This window comes from Orycteropus afer, unplaced genomic scaffold, assembly GCF_000298275.1.
Source record: "Orycteropus afer afer isolate SDZICR_OR568_19922 unplaced genomic scaffold, OryAfe1.0 scaffold00195, whole genome shotgun sequence".
Classification (NCBI taxonomy): domain Eukaryota; kingdom Metazoa; phylum Chordata; class Mammalia; order Tubulidentata; family Orycteropodidae; genus Orycteropus; species Orycteropus afer.
Window position 1 is genome coordinate 136,230 of NW_006921782.1, and position 17,562 is coordinate 153,791.

General features: G+C 40.8%; 2 protein-coding genes across 2 annotated transcripts in view; both read left to right on the plus strand.

Moving 5' to 3' along the window:
- GRAMD1C (GRAM domain containing 1C) overlaps window positions 1-13,807 on the plus strand; it is a gene marked incomplete at its 5' end in the record, with an annotated part of 105,713 nt that extends 91,906 nt beyond the window's left edge. Inside the window, 2 exons of the mRNA XM_007947850.1 lie at window positions 9,494-9,569; window positions 13,455-13,807. Of these exons, the coding sequence (XP_007946041.1) occupies window positions 9,494-9,569; window positions 13,455-13,807 (429 nt within the window). The remainder of the gene's footprint in view (window positions 1-9,493; window positions 9,570-13,454) is intronic.
- Window positions 13,808-14,416: 609 nt separating this feature from the next.
- ZDHHC23 (zinc finger DHHC-type palmitoyltransferase 23) overlaps window positions 14,417-17,562 on the plus strand; it is a 9,437-nt gene continuing 6,291 nt past the window's right edge. The window contains exon 1 of the mRNA XM_007947839.1: window positions 14,417-14,577. Within this exon, the coding sequence (XP_007946030.1) occupies window positions 14,417-14,577 (161 nt within the window). The remainder of the gene's footprint in view (window positions 14,578-17,562) is intronic.

The following is a 17,562-nucleotide window of genomic DNA, read 5'->3' on the forward strand; positions in this document are numbered from 1 at the left end:
CTGGATCTATTTCTGGGTTCTCAATTCTATTCCATTGATCTGTGTATGTCGGTCATTATATCAATACCGGGCAGTTTTTACTACTGTGACTGTATAGTAGGTTTTGAGATCCGACAGTGTGAGACCTCCTACTTTGTTCTTCTACTTCAATAGTGCTTTGCTGCTCTGAGATCTCTTTCCTTTCCATATAAAGTTAGTGATTGGTTTTTCCATATCCTTAAAAAATGTTAATGGGATCTGTATTGGGATTGAACTGAATGTATAGATTGCTTTGGATAGAATTGGCATTTTCACAATGTTCAATCTTCCTGTCCACGAGCATGGTATGTTCTTCCATTTTTGTAGGTCTTTCTGGGTTTCTTGAAGTAGTTTTTTATCATTTACTTTGTATAGGTGTTTTATGTCCCTGGTAAGATTTATTCCCAGGTATTTTATTTTTTTGATAGCCATTATAAATGGTATTGATTTCTTTATTTCTTTTTCAGCAATGTCTTTGCTGGTGTAGAGGAATCCAACTGATTTTTGGATGTTGATCTTGTATCCTGCCACGATGCTAAATCTCACAATTAGTTCCAGTAGGTTTTTGACTGAGTATCTTGGGTTTTCTAGGTGTAGGATCATATCATCAGCAATTAGGGATAGATTGACTTCTTCCTTACCAATCTGGATGCCTTTGATTTCCCTTTCTTGCCTTATGGCCCTGGCTAGGACTTCCAGTACAGCGTTGAATAGAAGTAGTGATAGAGGGCATCCTTGTCTGGTTCCTGTTCACAAGAGAAAGGGTTTCAGTCTCTCTCCATTGAGAATAATGTTGGCTGTTGGTTTTGCATAGATGCCCTTTACTATGTTGAGGAATGTCCCTTCTATTCCTATTTTGCTGAGAGTTTTGATCAGGAATGGGTGTTGGATTTTATCAAATGTCTTTTCTGCAGCAGTTGATATGATCATGTGGTTCTTCTTCTTTGTTTTATTTATGTGGTAGATGACGTTGATTATTTTTCTAATGTTTAATCATACTTGCATACCTGATATGAACCCTTCTTGTTCATAATGAATGATTTTCTTGCTATGTTGTTGGAGTCTATTGGCTAGGACTTTGTTGAAAATTTTTGCATCTGTATTCATGAGGGATATTGGTCTGTGGTTTTCCTTTTGAGTGATGTCTTTGCCTGGTTTTGGTATCAAGATTATGCTTTCTTCATAAAGTGAGTTAGGGAGGATTTCATCCTTTTCTATGTTTTGGAATAATTTGAGTAGGAATGGTGCCAGTTCTTCTCCAAATGTTTGGTAGAATTCTCCAGTGAAACCATCTGGGCCAGGACTTTTTTTTGGTAATTTTTTGATGACCTGTTCAATTTCTTCTTTTGTTATGGATCTGTTCATCAGTCTGTGTTAGTTTAGGTAAGTGGTGTGTTTCTAAAAATCTAAAAATGCATTTCTTCCAGGTTGTCAAATTTGTTGGAGTACAGTTCTTTACAGTATCCTGATATTATCCTTTTTATTTCAGTTGGTTCTGTTGTGATGTCACCATTTCATCTCTTGTTCACGTTATTTGTATTCTCTCCCACTTTTACTTTGTTGAATTTGCCAGTGGTTTGTCAATTTTATTGATATTTTCAAAAAACCAACTTCTAATCTTGTTGATTTTTTTTCTCTTGCCCTTCTATTTTCTGTTTCATTGATTTCTGCTCGAATCTTGATTATTTCCTTTCTTCTAGTGACTGTTGGCTTTTCTTGCTATTCTTTTTCTTATTGTTGGAGATGTTATTTAAAGTGTTGATTTTGACTCTTTCTTCTTTTTTGATGTATGCATTTATTGCTATAAATTGGCCTCTAGTCACTGCTTTTGCTGTGTCCCAAAATATTTGTATGGTTTTTTCATTCTTGTTTGATTCAAGGAATTTTTGAATTTTAATTTTGATTTCTTCTCTTACCCAGTCTTTCTCAAAGAGAGTGTTGTTCAGTTTCCATGTGTTAACTCTTTTTCCATTGATCTTCCTATTGTTGATTTCTAATTTGATAGCATTATGATCTGAGAAGATGCTTTGCAGTATTTCAATGTTTTTAAATTTATTAAGGCTTGCTTTATGGCTTAACCTATGGTCTATCATGGAAAATGTTCCATGTGCACTGGAGAAGAATGTACATTGTGCTGTTGTTGGATGAAGTGTTCTATAGATGTCTATAAGGTCAAGTTGGTGGATTGTGATGTTTATTTCTTCTGCATCTTTGTTGAGATACTTTTCCAGTTGTTCTATCTTTCATTGAAAGTGGTGTATTGAAGTCTCCCACTATGATTGTGGAGTCATCTATTTGGCTTTTCAATTCTTTTGAAGTCTGATCTATGTATTTTGGGGCTCTTTCATTGGGTCCATAGATATTTATTATAGTTATATCTTCATGTTCAATTGATCCATTCATCATTATACAATGTCCTTCTTTGTCGCTTATGGTGGTTCTTGTCTTAAAGTCAGTTTGATCAGATGTTAGTATTGCCACTCCTGCTCTTTTACGGTTCCCATTTGCTTGATATATCTTTTTCCAACCTTTGATTTTCAGTCTATTTTTGTCTTTGTCTCTAAGGTATGTCTCTTGTAGACAACATATTTATGGGTTTTGTTTTCTTATCCAATCTGCATATCTCAGTCTCTTAAGTGGTGCATTTAATTCATTAACTTTCAGTGTAATTATTACCAAGTATGAATTGGTTGCTTTTATTTTGTTATGTGTGTTTTCATGCTGTCCCTGGTTTCTTTGTTCCATTATTTTCTGTGCTGAGCTCATTATGTTTATGAATTGTGTTATCATTTCCTTTGTTGCTGTTGTTTTAGTATTTGCTGAATATATGTGCTTGTCCTCTTTTTTATTGTGATATGAAAGTTTATTGTTTTTATTTGAGGTTACCCTGTGATTTGTAATTTTCTCCCCAAGATTAGAACAGTCCATTCTATCTTGCAACTCTCTTGACTTCTTCACCATTTAGAAGTTCTGCAACTACACAGTATTTTCCCTCTTTTTGGTTTGTAGTTATAGTCACTTGCCAATTGATGTCTCTGGTTCCCTGTTTACAATCTTCTAAGCTTATTTTACTTTGGTTATGTCAATAACTGTGGTTTGTGGGTTATGTCATCTTGTTTGTTAATGGTCGGTTATTATTTGCTATTTTTGGTGCTCTGTTCAAAGGACTTCCTTTAGTATCTCTTGTAAGGTTTTTTAAAATTCCCTTACTTTCTGCTTATCTGGAAATCACCTAATTTTACCATCATATTTGAGGGACAGTGTTGCCGGGTATATATATTGAAAATTTTTCTCTTTTAGAGTTTTATATATCCCAACCCTTTGCTTTCTCACTTGCATGGTTTCTGCTGAGAAATCAGAGCTTATTCTTACTGGTTGTCCTTTGTAAGTAACTTTTTGTTTTTCCTGTGCTGCTTTCAGGATTCTTTCTTTGTCTTTGGTTTTGATGAGTTTGATGATGATATGTCTTGGTGATTTTCCTTTGGCGTCTATCCTGTTTGATGTTCATTGGTCTTCCTGGATGGATATATTCTTATCTTTCATCATATCAGGGAAGTTCTCCTCCAGCAAATCTTGGACAATTTTCTCAGTGGGTTTATTTTTCTCTTCCTGTTCTGGAACTCCAATGACATGTAGGTTATTCCTTTTGGTGGTATCCCACATGAACCTTAGGCTTTCTTCATTTTGTTTTGATCTTTTCTCTGATTAATCACTTTCTGAAGACGTATTCAGATATTTGTCTTCAATCTCATTAATTCTGTCTTCCATTGCATTAATTCTGCTCCTTTGCCCTTCCAATGTGTTATCTATTTCTGACAATTCAGTATTAATCTTCTGGATTTCTACCTGTATATTTAGAATTATTTCTAATTTTTCATTTATTTTGTCATTTTGTTCTTGTATTTTCTTCCAGAATTCTTCTAGGGTTTTGTCTGTGTTTTCCTTGGTCTGTCTCTCAATCCTTTGAAGATACCTAAATATAATTATTTTGGATTCCTTATCAGAGAGTTCCAGTGCTGCTTTTTCCACAGGGATGTGTTCTGGGTCTGTATCTTGCTCCCTTGTTTCTACAACTTTATCTTGCTTCTCTGTGTGGACTGTGATGGTCTATTTTCTCTGAGACATTGTGGCATTATTATATTTAGATCTCTGTTAACTGTTTGTGAAGAGCAGCCAAGGATGATTCAGGTTCTTCTTGGTGGTTGCTTATCGTTGGCCCGTTGGTGGAGAAGGAAGTGTTGGCTCTCTCTCAGTAAGTGAAGCTGCAGGAGGTGTGGGTGTATTTGTGTCATATGGGGACTGTTGCTGTCTTCCACTCAGTTAAACAAAAATAACAATTGAATAACCATCAAAAAAGTAAAAGCAAATGAGCAAAAATTGCACTGTGTAATCACACAGGAACAGTAAGTATTAAAAGGAAAAAGGGAAAAAGAAGAAGAAGAAGAAAAAATATCCCTGCCCCTGCAATATCTGGGGAGAGGGCAATAAAAGAAAAAAACATAGAGAAGGAGAATAATGAAGAAAAAAATGGGAAAAATGCAAAAAGGAAATCAAGGTATGGGGTTAACCATGAGAAAGAAAAACAAAATTGCAACCAGGAACAGGGAAAAGGAAAAAAGCTGAAAACTAGAACCTGGGAGGGGAAGAATAAAGGATAATAGTGAAAAGGACTAAAGTAATAATAATAATAGTAGTTTTAAAACTGACTTTCTGCCTATTCCACCATCTTACCAGAACTCACTTTTGTCCCATTCTGACTAGGACCTTGTACTGTGTCAAAGTGGTTGGTAGTAGTAGTTGGGCATCATCTAGTTCTTTTGGTCTCAGATTAGATGAAGCCATTGTCCATGTAGGTTTTGCGCCCTGTGAACTAGTTTCTTCCTTGAGTTTGGTTTCCTTCATTCTCTTTTACTTTTAAAACAACCAAACTAAAAAACAGAAAAAAGAAAAAAAAAAAATCAGGGCAGCACAGGGCATCCAGGCTCTGTCCAAGCACAGAATGGGATGGAATTCCTGCTGGCACAGAAGGTGGGTGGGAGTGAGGGATGGCCACACCTCTGTTCACCAAGAGGGTGTGAGATATAAGAATAACAAGGGGAATGTCGCACCTTTCCAGTAGTATGTACTTCTGGAATGGCCTTGTGGTTCCCAGCTATCAGAGCCTGTTCTTAAGTTCCTGGAATCTGGGAGAACACTGTCAGTTTAATTATCCAAAATGCTCAAGCCGCTTGTAAACATTCAAAATGACTACGCTCTCTGGACAGGCAAAAGTCCACAGCTCAGCTCGCCTTCCTCTTCGCTGCTTCCCCTTTTATTCCCCACCCACTAGAGCAGTCATCTGTGCAGTCCCTGGCTAGCAGGGCTGATTTTTAGGTTAATTCTAGGGTCCTACCACCACTTGGCAATATCCAAGCTGTCTGTTCTGTCAGGATTGCTGCCAGACCACAGCTCCGTACGTCTCCTTTTTTGGTGTTTTCATGCAAATTCTTCTGGTAGTTGGAGTTTAGTCCGCTTCTGTATCCTTCCCTTCAAGGCTCGGGGGTCCAGGGTTATCTTCTATATCTGTGTCAATTGGTTCCCCTTTTCTTTGTTGAAGAGGGTCTGTGCAGTCTTTCTCCCTATTCCACCATCTTACTGGAACTCACTTTTCTCCCATTCTAACTAGGATCTTGTACTGTGTCAAAGTGGTTGGTAGTGGTAGCTGGGCATCATCTAGTTCTTTTGGTCTCAGATTAGAAGAGGCCATTGTCCATGTAGGTTTTGCGCCCTGTGGACTAGTTTCTTCCTTGAGTTTGATTTCCTTCATTCTCTTTTATTCCAGATGAGTAGATACTAATAGTTGTATCTTAGATGCGTACATGGAAACTTTTAAGAACCCAGGTGCTACTCACCAAACTAATGGTTAACTTTATGAACTGTGTTAGGCCAATTGACTAAATTATTCCACAAAGCTATGATCCTGACTGAGCTAATGAACTAATTCCATGAGTTGCTTGGATTTGTCTAGGAAATCTTAGTAACTGTGACCTTATGGGCTTTTATACATCTATGTACTCTCTAATAGCTTCTTAAAAAAGGGAGTATGGAGGTAAATACTTTAACACTTTTACCTGTGAGAATATTTTTTATCTTACCCTTCCCTTTGATTAATGTGTTGGCCATGAATAGAATTCTAAATTGCAAAAATATTTCCTTCAGAACTTTTAAGGCATTGCTCTATTGTCTTTGGTTTGCAGTATTACTACTGAAAATTCTGAAGCCATTACCATTCTTGATCCTTTAATCTGGAAATTCATACCCTTTAGTGCTGGGAAGTTTTCTTGAATTTTGTCTTTCCCTTTTTTCTGCAACTCCTGTTATTCAGATGTCTGCCTACAATTTTATTGGTTGTCTAATCTTACCTTTTCTTTGTAGTTTTCATCTCTTTGCCTTTCTGCTTTCTGGGAGATTTCCTCAACTTTATCTTCAAATTCTTCCATTGAATTTTCAAATTTTGTTAACCAGTTTTTAACTTAAGATAGCTATTATTTCTCTGAATTGTTATTATTTTTTTATGGCATTTTGGTCATTTTTAATGGCTGTACTATCTTACGTTATCTCTCTGAGCAGATTACTGTGTTTCTTCACAAATAACACTGGGCATCTGTTTGTTTGCCAGTTGCTCCCTTTCCCCCAACCCCAGGTATTTTTGTAAATGTGCTGTGCTATTTTTTTTTTTTTTTTAATAGTAACATGTTAAAAAGAATTGGCATACAGCACTTACTAAATACCTTTTGAGGGGAGGGAGCAGTTGGCTAGCAAACATTGAAGGTACATGTTATTTGCAAGAAGATGCCATACTGATAGTTGAATATTATTCTTGTCTTGTATACTCACTTTCCATCAAAATCCTTTTTCTTGTTTTGATTTTTATCTTTCAGGTTGTTGCTGTTGTTGTTGTTATGTGCCATGGAGTCGAACCCAACTCATAGCGACCCCTCCTTGAGTTTCCAAGGCGATATTCACTAAGGAAATAGATTGTCCAACCTTCCTTCCAAGGAGTGGCTGGTGGGTTTGAACCACCAGCCTTCTGGTTAGCAGTCAAGTGCCTTAGGCACTACGCCACCAGAGCTTCTTTTAATCTTTGGTGGTCTGCTTATGTGGATCAGAAGGTCTTCTTAGAGGATAGGGCCGTGTAGTCTGAACCTCTCTGTAGGTTTATCTAGTCTGTTGGATGAGAAATCCTGATATATTATCTCTAGGTCTTTCCTCTCGGGCTGGTCAGTTTCCACAGAAAAGACCCTTCCAGTCTTCCTGAGAGTTTAAGGGCTGGGTTTTAGGAACTGAGTGAAGGAAGAGGGCTGGGGGAGAGCAGGGCAGAAGGAATGGCCTCAACATTCAGAATACATTTTTTCATACTGTCCTCTTGTTTTTGATATGGTACTATTGTCTGTAGCAATGTCTGCTATCCCACCAAACTGGAGACCCTCTGTTTTATCCTCTCCAGGAAAAAAAAAAATCATATTTCTGCCTAGGGAGGAAGAGAGGGTAGGTGCCCAAAGTTATATCAACCCTTCTTATTTTGGCCCCTCCATCTTTATTCCCTTCTAGAGGTTCCTGACCCTCGATCCCTGAGGTGTTTGAGGACTCTTCAGAGTCAACCTTGTTCTCAGTTTCACTGTTATCTTAGGACTCAGCTTTTCCACGTCTGCTCTGCCATCTGCATTGCTTTCCAGTGTCTGAAGCTGTGTTGCTGTTGTCACCGTTTCTGTTCTCTCCAGCCTTGTTTGTGCTTTTAAAAAACATCCCTTTACTATGTGTTCAGTGAGGTTTCAGAAGGAAGCAAAGTTGAGTGTGTGTATTCAATCCACTCATTCTCTCTTCAGCTCACTCCTACCTGAGTTTATTCCTTCACGGTTCAGCTGATAGTGCTCTAAGGTCCCCAGTGACTTCTGGCTTATAGAAGCAATGTACCTTTTTTTAGGTTTCATCTTACAGGGTCAGCATTAGACAGAGTTTACCATTCCCTCTTGAAGTACCATCTAATCTTGCCTTCTTAAAACCATTAAAAAGAAGAAGAAAAACCTGAGTTGTGATACAGTTCACCTTTTAAAGTGTAGGATTCAGTGGTTTTTCTTGTATTCCCAAGGTTGTACAGTCAGCAGTCATCATCACTATCTAATTCCAGAACATTTTCATCAACCCCAAAAGGAACTCTGTACCCATCAGCAGTTACTTCCCATTCTTCCCTCCCCTCAGCCCCTGGCAACCACTAATCTGTTTTCTGTTTCTATGGACTTGCCTATTCTGGATATTTCTTATAATATGTGACGTTTTGTGACTGGCTTCCCTCGCTCAGCATAATGGTTAAGACCATCTCCTCTGTCTGACCTCTTCCTCGCCCAGTGCTCTGGGCTTGTGTTAGATTCTCCTCCCTTCTCCTCTCCTCTCCCTCTAGGTAATCTCATCCACTCCCATGGCTTTAAATAGCACAGGTGCCAGTGACTCTTACATTCTTATTTCTCAGCACTGAGCTCAGCTCATGGTCATTTGCCTCCTTGGCTTTTTCATCTGGACTAGACATTTTCAGGTCTGCTCCATCATCCAGATGCTGACAGGCATCGGGATCACATAATGCCCAAAACAGAATTCAGTTTTCCTCCCACACCAAAACCTAATTCTCCTCTTATTGTCCTCATTTGATATTACCATCTTCAGTTGCTCAAGCCAAACAATAAGATGTGTAGGTATTTGTTTAAGTATGTGATTATTCATTTTGTTTCTGTGTCCCTCACCAGTCCATAAACTCTGTGAAGGCAGGGGCGGTGCCTATTCGGTTCATGGTTTATCCAGTGCTTAGGACACTGCCTGGCATATAAGAGGTAGCAATAAATATTTGTTAATGAATGAATACAAAAATGAATGAGATGTAATTCTTGTCCTCAAGTTGCTTTTAATTTTATTAGGGAAATCAAATGCCCACGTGTATTGTTAAAGATTAGAAAATCATCAAAAAAAAAAAGTAAGCATCAAAGTTAGTAGTAAGAATAATGCTTTAGGAGTTGAGGCAGGGTGATGAAGAAAAACTGCATGGAGACAGTAGGGTTCGGTAAATTTTAGAAAAGTAAAGAGGAACATGAGCATCATAGAAGCAAAAGGCCTGAAAGTTGTTTGGGGGATAGTGAGAAGACCACTACAGTTTCATAAACCCTTTTAGAAAACAAGCCTTTCACTTTGGATAATTTTGTTCATGGCTCTAAGGGAGGCAGAATGTATAGCAGTACCTCGTAGGAAGAAGTGCAGTGCTCCAGCAAGTGGAAAGAACTTTTTAGCAGTTATACCAACAGATACACTAAGGAATCAGGTGTTTTACTTTCAGTCTTTTATTTGGGCATCAGTATAAAACAATTATATTAAATGTAATGTGAAATTTTGGTGTAAAAATAATCAGAAATATTTAAAAAAATCTGATTTTCAATATGAATTTTGTTTGCAGTTGAAGAGCTCACTTGTTATGCTTCAGAGAACCTTTGATCTACTAAATAAGAACAAGACGGGCATGGCTGTCGAAAGCCAGTGATCTTAAGGACTGAAGCCACAGAGACAGTAGGAATCAAAAGAAGACATCTGGAAGAAAACCAACTGATGAAGGATTTTAACTGTCAAAGGCACATTCCTCTGTTTTCTCATTATTGGCATTTCTAATATGAATATTTTTTTCAATAGCATTTATTTGATAATTGGTTATATATATATAGCCTTAAGAATCCATCCTTTCACTTTTTACACATAATTCTAAGCTGTGAATTTCTTTAGTGATCCATGAGATCTGTTATGGAGTTGCGTTTCTGTGATATAAGAAAATGAGGCACCCTGAATTGAATGGTGCAGCCCCATTTCTATGTGAAGTTTCAGGTTTGATGCTTTACCTGTTAGTGCAGAATCAGTGCTTTTCCATAGATGGCTTTTACAATTGAGACATGTTCAGGAGGCTAAAGAGGATAATATAAGAAGAAACCTCCCAATACATGAAGAAAACCTTGAAAAACTAATTTTAAAGGATTTTTTTCAGGCTTATATCAAAACACTTGTAGGTTTGTGTGTCTTCATTTATTTAGCATGCACATTCAGTAGTCAAATCTTGTAAATCTGCATGTTGATGATTATGTATCTGAAGGGTTCTTCAGCCTACTTGTATCTTTATGAAAGAGAGTTGCTTTTTCTTAAGGTAGCTATCAGGGGTGAGGATATCTTTCCCCTTATACATCAAATAGCAGAAGAGCCAGTTTAGGAAAAGGGATATGTAGGACATAGTCACTGAAAATGAAGAACCATGTTCTAAGTTTTAAAAACCAAAAGACTTTTAAAATCTGGGCAATTAGTGACAAATAATGAATACTTGAACTAAGCTTGGCTTCAGCTTAGCAGGTGGTGAATGTGAAGATAATTTATGTATTTCAGTAGCCAGGTATGGCTGCATTCTTTATATATAAATATGTGGCTTGTTTTAGTTGATAAGTTATAAGCCAGACACAAGCTCTAGCTATTTAATAGAAACTTTTTGGACATGTATGTCCAATACAATTGCACTGACTTTGAAGTTGTAAACCAGCCACAAGCTTTGGCTCTTTCATAAAAGGTTTTTAGTCTATACCCACTCCCATCGAGTCATGGTGTCCCCTCCTTAGGTTTCTGAGGCAGTATCACTATGGAAGTAGATTGCTCAATCTTCCTTCTGCAGAGTGGCTGGTGAGTTTGAATGCCAGCCTTCTGATTAGCATTCAAATGCCTTAGGCACTACGCCAACAGGGCTGCCTATATGTCTCAATATAAGTGACTTCTGAAAATAAGGACTTTGTAAACTAACCTAAAACCAGATCTGTTTTCTCAGAGTTAGGAGTTCGTTTGGGAAATAAACTCTTGAGATCCTTCTGTGGAATAAGAAATAGTATAGAATAATTTGTATATATTCTTAGAAACACCTATTGCTTTTAGTTAAGTGTTTCCTTATTTTTCAGAGTCACCAAAGCCACATGGGATTGCTAAAGTTTGTTTTGAGATGCTTGTAAAGGATGAAAGTATATTGACTAGATTAGAGACAGTGGTTTCTCTGGGTGAATCTCACATAACCCACTTGGGTGTTCTTTTGTAACGATTTAAGAAGTGTCTGGCTGTGAACAACAGTGACTGAACTGTAAACTTGAAATCTTGTTCTCAGTTAAGTTCATGAGATGATCATTGACAAGCTGAATATTTTTGTGGTTTCCTCAAAATGAAAGATTATATTTCATAAATACTTCAAAGAAAATGACCAAAGTGAATTACTTTGTAAATAAGATTAAATATGTATGTATTTAGAATTCAGTTAATAAAATTGGAAGCTGTTATGAAAATTAAATATCAATAAAATTGAAAAAGACTGAGTGGTATTTTTTTTTCTGCTTAAAAACCAAACCAAACCAAACTCACTGCCATCGAGTTGGATCCCACCTTGGGTTTCTGAGGCGGTGCACAAAGGGCAAGGAGGCCACATCTCCTGACCTCCTCTAACCCCACAAGAGGAAGACAGAGTCACTGTCAGTAACCCAAGGCCTATTCCTGCAGGGCCAGACATGCTGCCTCCCTCCAGCCCTTTCACCAACCGTTCCTCCCAAAGCACCCACCAATCTCTCTCCTGGGTTCGATAATTCACTGCAGTGGCCACACAGAACTCACAGATTATGGGATTTATTAGGGAAGCACCAGGCTACAATTCAAGTTCAGGAAAAATGCTTAGTCTCTTTCCCAGCCTGCCGTGTCTCAACCAACAGTCTCTCACAGTCTCTCTCCCAGCAGTGCATGTCCCTTGGTGTCTCTGTCAGCAATTCATATCTCTTGTGTCTCTTTCAGGAGTGCATGTCTCTGTCAGCAGCACGTTTTCCTCAACCAGCAGTCAGAGAGAGTTCTGCTTCTAGGAGGCCTCCTTTTGAGCCTGGCAGAGTAGCCAAACCAACCAATCATAACAACAGAATTCTAAACACCTGAGAGAGAGCAGGAACCTCCCACAACATTGTTTAGTGCCCTCCCAACAGAAGTACCCCAGGTGGACAACTTTAGCAATCAGGAGCTCCTCAGTTGCTCATGGCAAATTCCACCTTGGAGTTTACAAAGACTTATGGGTAGAAAAGCCACACTAAGTAATTTACTAAACCACAGAAAGTATCTCTATCGAAGTAGATTGCCGCCCCCCAAAACAGAAAGGCTACTTTGTTGCAATGTGTACATATGCCTATGTTATCTTAGGTGCCATACTCAAGTTGATTCCAACACACAGCAACCCTGTGTACAACAGAACGAAACCTTGCCCGATCCTGTGCCACCTTCACAATCACTACTAGGTTTGAGCCCAGCGTTGCAACCACTGTGTCACTGTATCTCTTTGAGGGTATTCCTCTTTAGCACTGACTGTCTACCAAGCATATCCTTCTCTAGGGTGGTCCCAATTGATAACATATCTAAAGTATGTGAGAGGAAGCCTTCCCACCCTTGCTTTTAAGGATCATTCTGACTGTACTTCTTCCAACACAGATTTTTTTTTTTTTAATTCCTCTGGTGGTCCATGGTATATTCAATATTCTTTGCCAATACCATTATTCAAAGGCATCACTTCTTTGATCTTCCTTATTCATTGCCCAGCTTTTGCATACCTATGAGATAACTGAAAATACTATGGCTTGGGTCAAGTACACCTTTCTCCTCAAAGTAGTATATTTGCTTTTTAACTTTAAAGGGGTCTTTCACAGCAGATTTGCCCAGTGCAATATGTCGGCTGATTTCTTGACTGCTTCTTCCGTTGGCTCTGACTGGATCCAAGTAAATGAAATTTCTGACAACTTTAATCTTTTCTCCATTTATGCTGATGTTGCTTGCAGATCTAGTTGTGAGGATTTTTTTTTAATGGTTAAATGTTAAAAGTTATCCATACTGAAAGCTGTAGTCTTTGGTTTTCATCAATGAGTGCTTCAAGTCCTGTTCACTTTCAGCAAGCAAGGTTGCATCATCTGCATCTCACAGTTCATAAATCTTCCTCCAGTCCTGATGAGGTTTTTTTCCTTCACATGGGACTACATGCTTTAAAATTTTGTGCAAATATAAAACACAAAGAGGACTTTCTTCTTAGGGTGATTACATATCAAATACGCAGATTGCTGAAACTACAGCCCGAGACATACCTGCTGGTCTAATGTAGGTACTGGTCGGCAGAAAACATGAGAATGAACAAGTGGAATAAATTAACAGTTTAGGCAGCTGGGATAGGCCTTTAAGGGGAGGGCAGCAAATTTGGGAGAGGTCCCTTGGTAACATTTTGCGATGGAGCTCTCCCCCAATCCCTGTCACCGGCGTCTGAATGAAGGCTAGCGACCCGCAGGTCTCACAGGGTTGGAAATCGCCTGGTCCCGGTGTTTCCGGGATTTCAGTCTCTGTACCCTCCGGGTCGTGCGCTGATCCGGGCGAGGAAGAAATCGGCTGTGGGCGGGCCGGGGGCGGGGCCTCGCGGCGGGCTCCGCACGTGCGGCGGGCGGGGCGGAGATCCCGGCTCCGGGGGCGGGGCACCCGGAAGCGTTCGGACTCCACGGGGAGCGGGGCTGGGGCCACAAGGACGGCGGCGGGAGGGGGACGCGCCGCCCCGGCCGCGCTGGGCCTGTGGTCACAGGTGGGCAGGGCGCGGCCGAGCAGAGCTGGGTACTGCGACTTCAGCAGTCACGCCCGGAGCCCGCGGAACAGAGATCGGGAGACACGTCCACGCCGCCGGAGTCCACCTTCCTCCTGAGCCTCTCTGCCTGCTACCGCACGTCCGCCCGGAGGGCAGGTAAGTTCTCTTCCAAGGTCATTCTCCAAGGTCCACGTCCTCAGGATTGGCGGGCAGGGCGAGCAGGCTGGACTGCGACTCAGCACTGCCCGGCCGCCCGGTGGCCTCCTCGGAGCCGGGGCGCCGGCGCCAGCGGGCACACGCATAGTTCATCTCCACAGACCCGGGGGTGAGTTTCCACCTGCGCCCACGATACGGGCGGAGCCAGCTGGCCTTCCCCTGCTGGCACCCGCAGGTGAGCGTAGCCGCCCGCGCTGGTTCGGGCAGTGTGGTCGGCTGTTACCATGGGAACGGTGGTGCCCTGACGGCGCCTGCCTTGGCGGTGAGGGCGGGTTAGGCAGCTCCGAGCCCTGAGTGTCTGGAGCCCTGAGAGCCTCGCGCCCAGTGCCTGGACAACCTGAGCCACAAGACCTGATGAAAGAGTACTCCCCCACCCCCTTCTCAGTTTTGATTGTTTAGGCATTCTCGGTTAATCAGAGAGGCGTGAATGTGTTTACAAGATGTGAATTGTGTTCTTTCCACCTTAACCTACAGAGGGCTTCTTACACCTCATGGTGGCAGGTGCAAATCATGGCACAGAAGGGCAGTTTGAAGCCTGTGAAAAGAAAGAAAACCGAAGAGCCTGAATTGGAACCTCTGTGCTGCTGCGAGTACATAGATCGGAATGGGGAAAAGAACCACGTGGCTGCTTGTTTGTGTGATTGCCAAGATCTGGATGCAGGGTGTGAAAGGTAAGAGCAGAATGTTTTTTGCTGCCCACCCCACTGCCCTTTTTTAGGAACTACTGTATATTTTCAGTTCAGCCATTCAGAACGCTAGAATTTGCTCTAGATTCTCTTTCCAAGGATCTAAAATCGAAAGTTGGCTTCTATGTCAAGTTGAGGATTTTATGAAGATGAATTACTCAGTAGTGCACAGCTGTCTGGGAGCTCTGGTGGCGTAGTGCCTAAGGCATTTGACTGCTAGCCAGAAGGCTGGCGGTTCAAACCCCTCAGCCACTCCTCAGAAGGAAGGTTGGGCAATCCACTTCCGTAGTGATAACCGCCTCGGAAGCCCAAGGAAGGGTTGCTCTGAGTTGGATCCGACTCCACGGCAGTGGGTTTGGTTTGGTTTGGTTTGGTTTGGTTTGGCACAACTGTCTGCCCAGCTAAGTTTAAAAAAAAAAACAAACCAAAAACCCACTGCACTCAAGTCTGTTCTGACTCATAGCTACTTCCATTAGGTTTCCCAGGCAGTAAATCTTCATGGAAGTGGATTGCCCCATCTTTCTTCTCCAGAGCAGCTGGTGGGTTTGAACTGTGAACCTTCTGGTTAGCAGTCAGATGCCTTAGGCACTGGATATTATTTTTAGTTTAAAGGGAGAGAGCAGGCAGAGAGCAAGCAGAGATGAAGTTAGTAGGCAAGTTAAGGGAGTGTGTATTGCAAGTTGCAGAATCTGTAAGTTTAAAATGAAGACATTAGTTCCAGAAAGTTTTGATGTTCTCCATGATCTTAGCATTTACAGACTTGGGAACTGGGTTGTATCTGGGCCACAAAGGGCCTTGGGGCTTGAAAGATAATTTTCCTGCCATAGGAGTTGGTCTTGTACCTTGCTTCTGGGGAGGAAATCCAGGCAGAAGGCATATCCCTCCCCAGTACTGTCTTATTTCCTGTGAGCTGCAATACTGTCTGGATTGATCATATTGTAACTGACTTATTTTCACCACTATCCCCAGTGACAGAAATTACTATCTGGAAAGATTATTTTTAATATCACTGAAAAAATTCTGTACCTAACAGTAATAACCTGGCTTTTATCCATTTTCTAAATAATTATATATGCATTTTTTAAATTGTTACATGAAAAGTGCAATATGATGGGAATAGGAATGTTGGAAATTTGCTTTTTCTGTTAATAATTACTTCTAGTGAAAAAAATCGTTGCAGCTGCTAGCCATAAAAAGACTACTACTGTATTTGGATAACCAATCTGACTCCTCACTCACTGCTGTCCAGTTGATTCTGACTCATAATGACCCCCATTGGGTTTTTTAAGGCTGTAAATCTTTATAGAAGCAGACTGCCTCATTGTTCTTCTGCAGAGGAGCTGGTGGGTTTGAACTCCTGACCTTTTGGTTAGTAGCCAAATGCTTTGGTTACTGCACTACCAGAGCTCCTTACCTTGACTCCCAAAGACCCTAAAACCCCTTTGTAATTCTTCCTTGATGGGGCCTATAGAGTAGTCTTTCTTTTTTTTTTTTAAATTTTGATTTGGGTGAAGATTTACAGAGCGAATTCACTTTCCATACAGCAGTTCACATATACTTTGTCTCATGTCATTGACCACAGTTTACCACAATGCAACAGCTCCCCTCCCACTTCCTCCCCATAGCTACCTCTTCCCAGTGACCATCCCTCCATACTCTCCTGCCCCCTGAGCTGTCTCCCTGTGCATAAGCAGCCCTTTCTTCTCCCATGATTGTTCTCTCCAGGGCGTGTCTCTACTTGAGGTGAATGTTTAACTCATATGCCTGTACTTTGTTTGGCTGGAAACCATAGGTGTGGGTTCAGTTCCAGACCTGAAGGGCAGCTAGGGGCCATAGTCTCAGTGGTTCCACCAGGCTCTATTGGACCAGCAAACCTGGTCCCCACCTTTTTTTTTTTTTTTTTCATCCAAATGATTTTGAGTTTTGTTCCACATTGTTCTCCCTCTCTACGCGGGATCTCCTACATCCCTTCCAAGTGGATGACAGTGGTAGCTGGGCACTAGAGTAGTCTTTCTTACAGGTTTTTTCTTTTTTTTTTTAAACCGGTTCTGTAGAATTTGTAGTCTAAAATCCATACTATGAAAATGGAGCATTTTGCACTAATGAGTGGAGAAATGATGGTGCTTCCATAACCTCCATCATTCAGGACCAGAGCTCTTTCATTAACCTTGCCAACCCTTCATCCCTCAAAGCCTTTGGGACCTGGGCTTTCCCTTGAGTTCTCTCCTCTGCTCTCCATACCCTTCTCCTTTAGAATAGACACCCAGTGTTTCTACCCTCCTTGCCCATATAGTTATCTCCTGCTTACTTACCAGTTGTAGTCTTACTTTTCTAGTTGCTTTTCAAAACAAAAGTTGTAGTTCCTTAAATTGTTCCTTTCCTTACTAAATAAAAAAGCTAGTGCAAAAAAAGTCAACAAATACCATTCTGTTCTCCAACTTCAGTCATTTGGTTCATCTAAGTTTGATCTTTACTCTTTCTTACGTAGACCCCTGTGCCTGCCAGCCTGGCTTAATCCCTGGACCCAGGGGAGGTTTTATACCTCACATATTTCTCTCCACTGGAATGCTTCCAGCTCTTCCTTTCCACATGGGTAAATGCTAGCCACCTCTCGAGGTCGAGCACAGACGCCGGCCAGCTTCACCACAAAGACTCCTCCTATGACTCAGACCAGAGTGTTCGCTCTCCTCTGAGCTCCTGATGATCTTTGACCATAATAGTTCATTGGTTGATTATTGCTGCTTTGTCACTTACCTAATATTCTTAAATTCCCATTCTGTCTTGTCTTTACAACTTGATTATGAAAATCTTTGAGATTCTTATGACTGTATACCTACCCAGGTCTAAAAAGAATTTTGTGGAATATATGTGTTGAGTTGGGAGCTCTGGTAGCATAGTGGCTAAGACACTTGCCTGCTAACCAGATGGCTGGCAGTTCAAACCCACCAGCCACTCCTCGGAAGGAAGGTT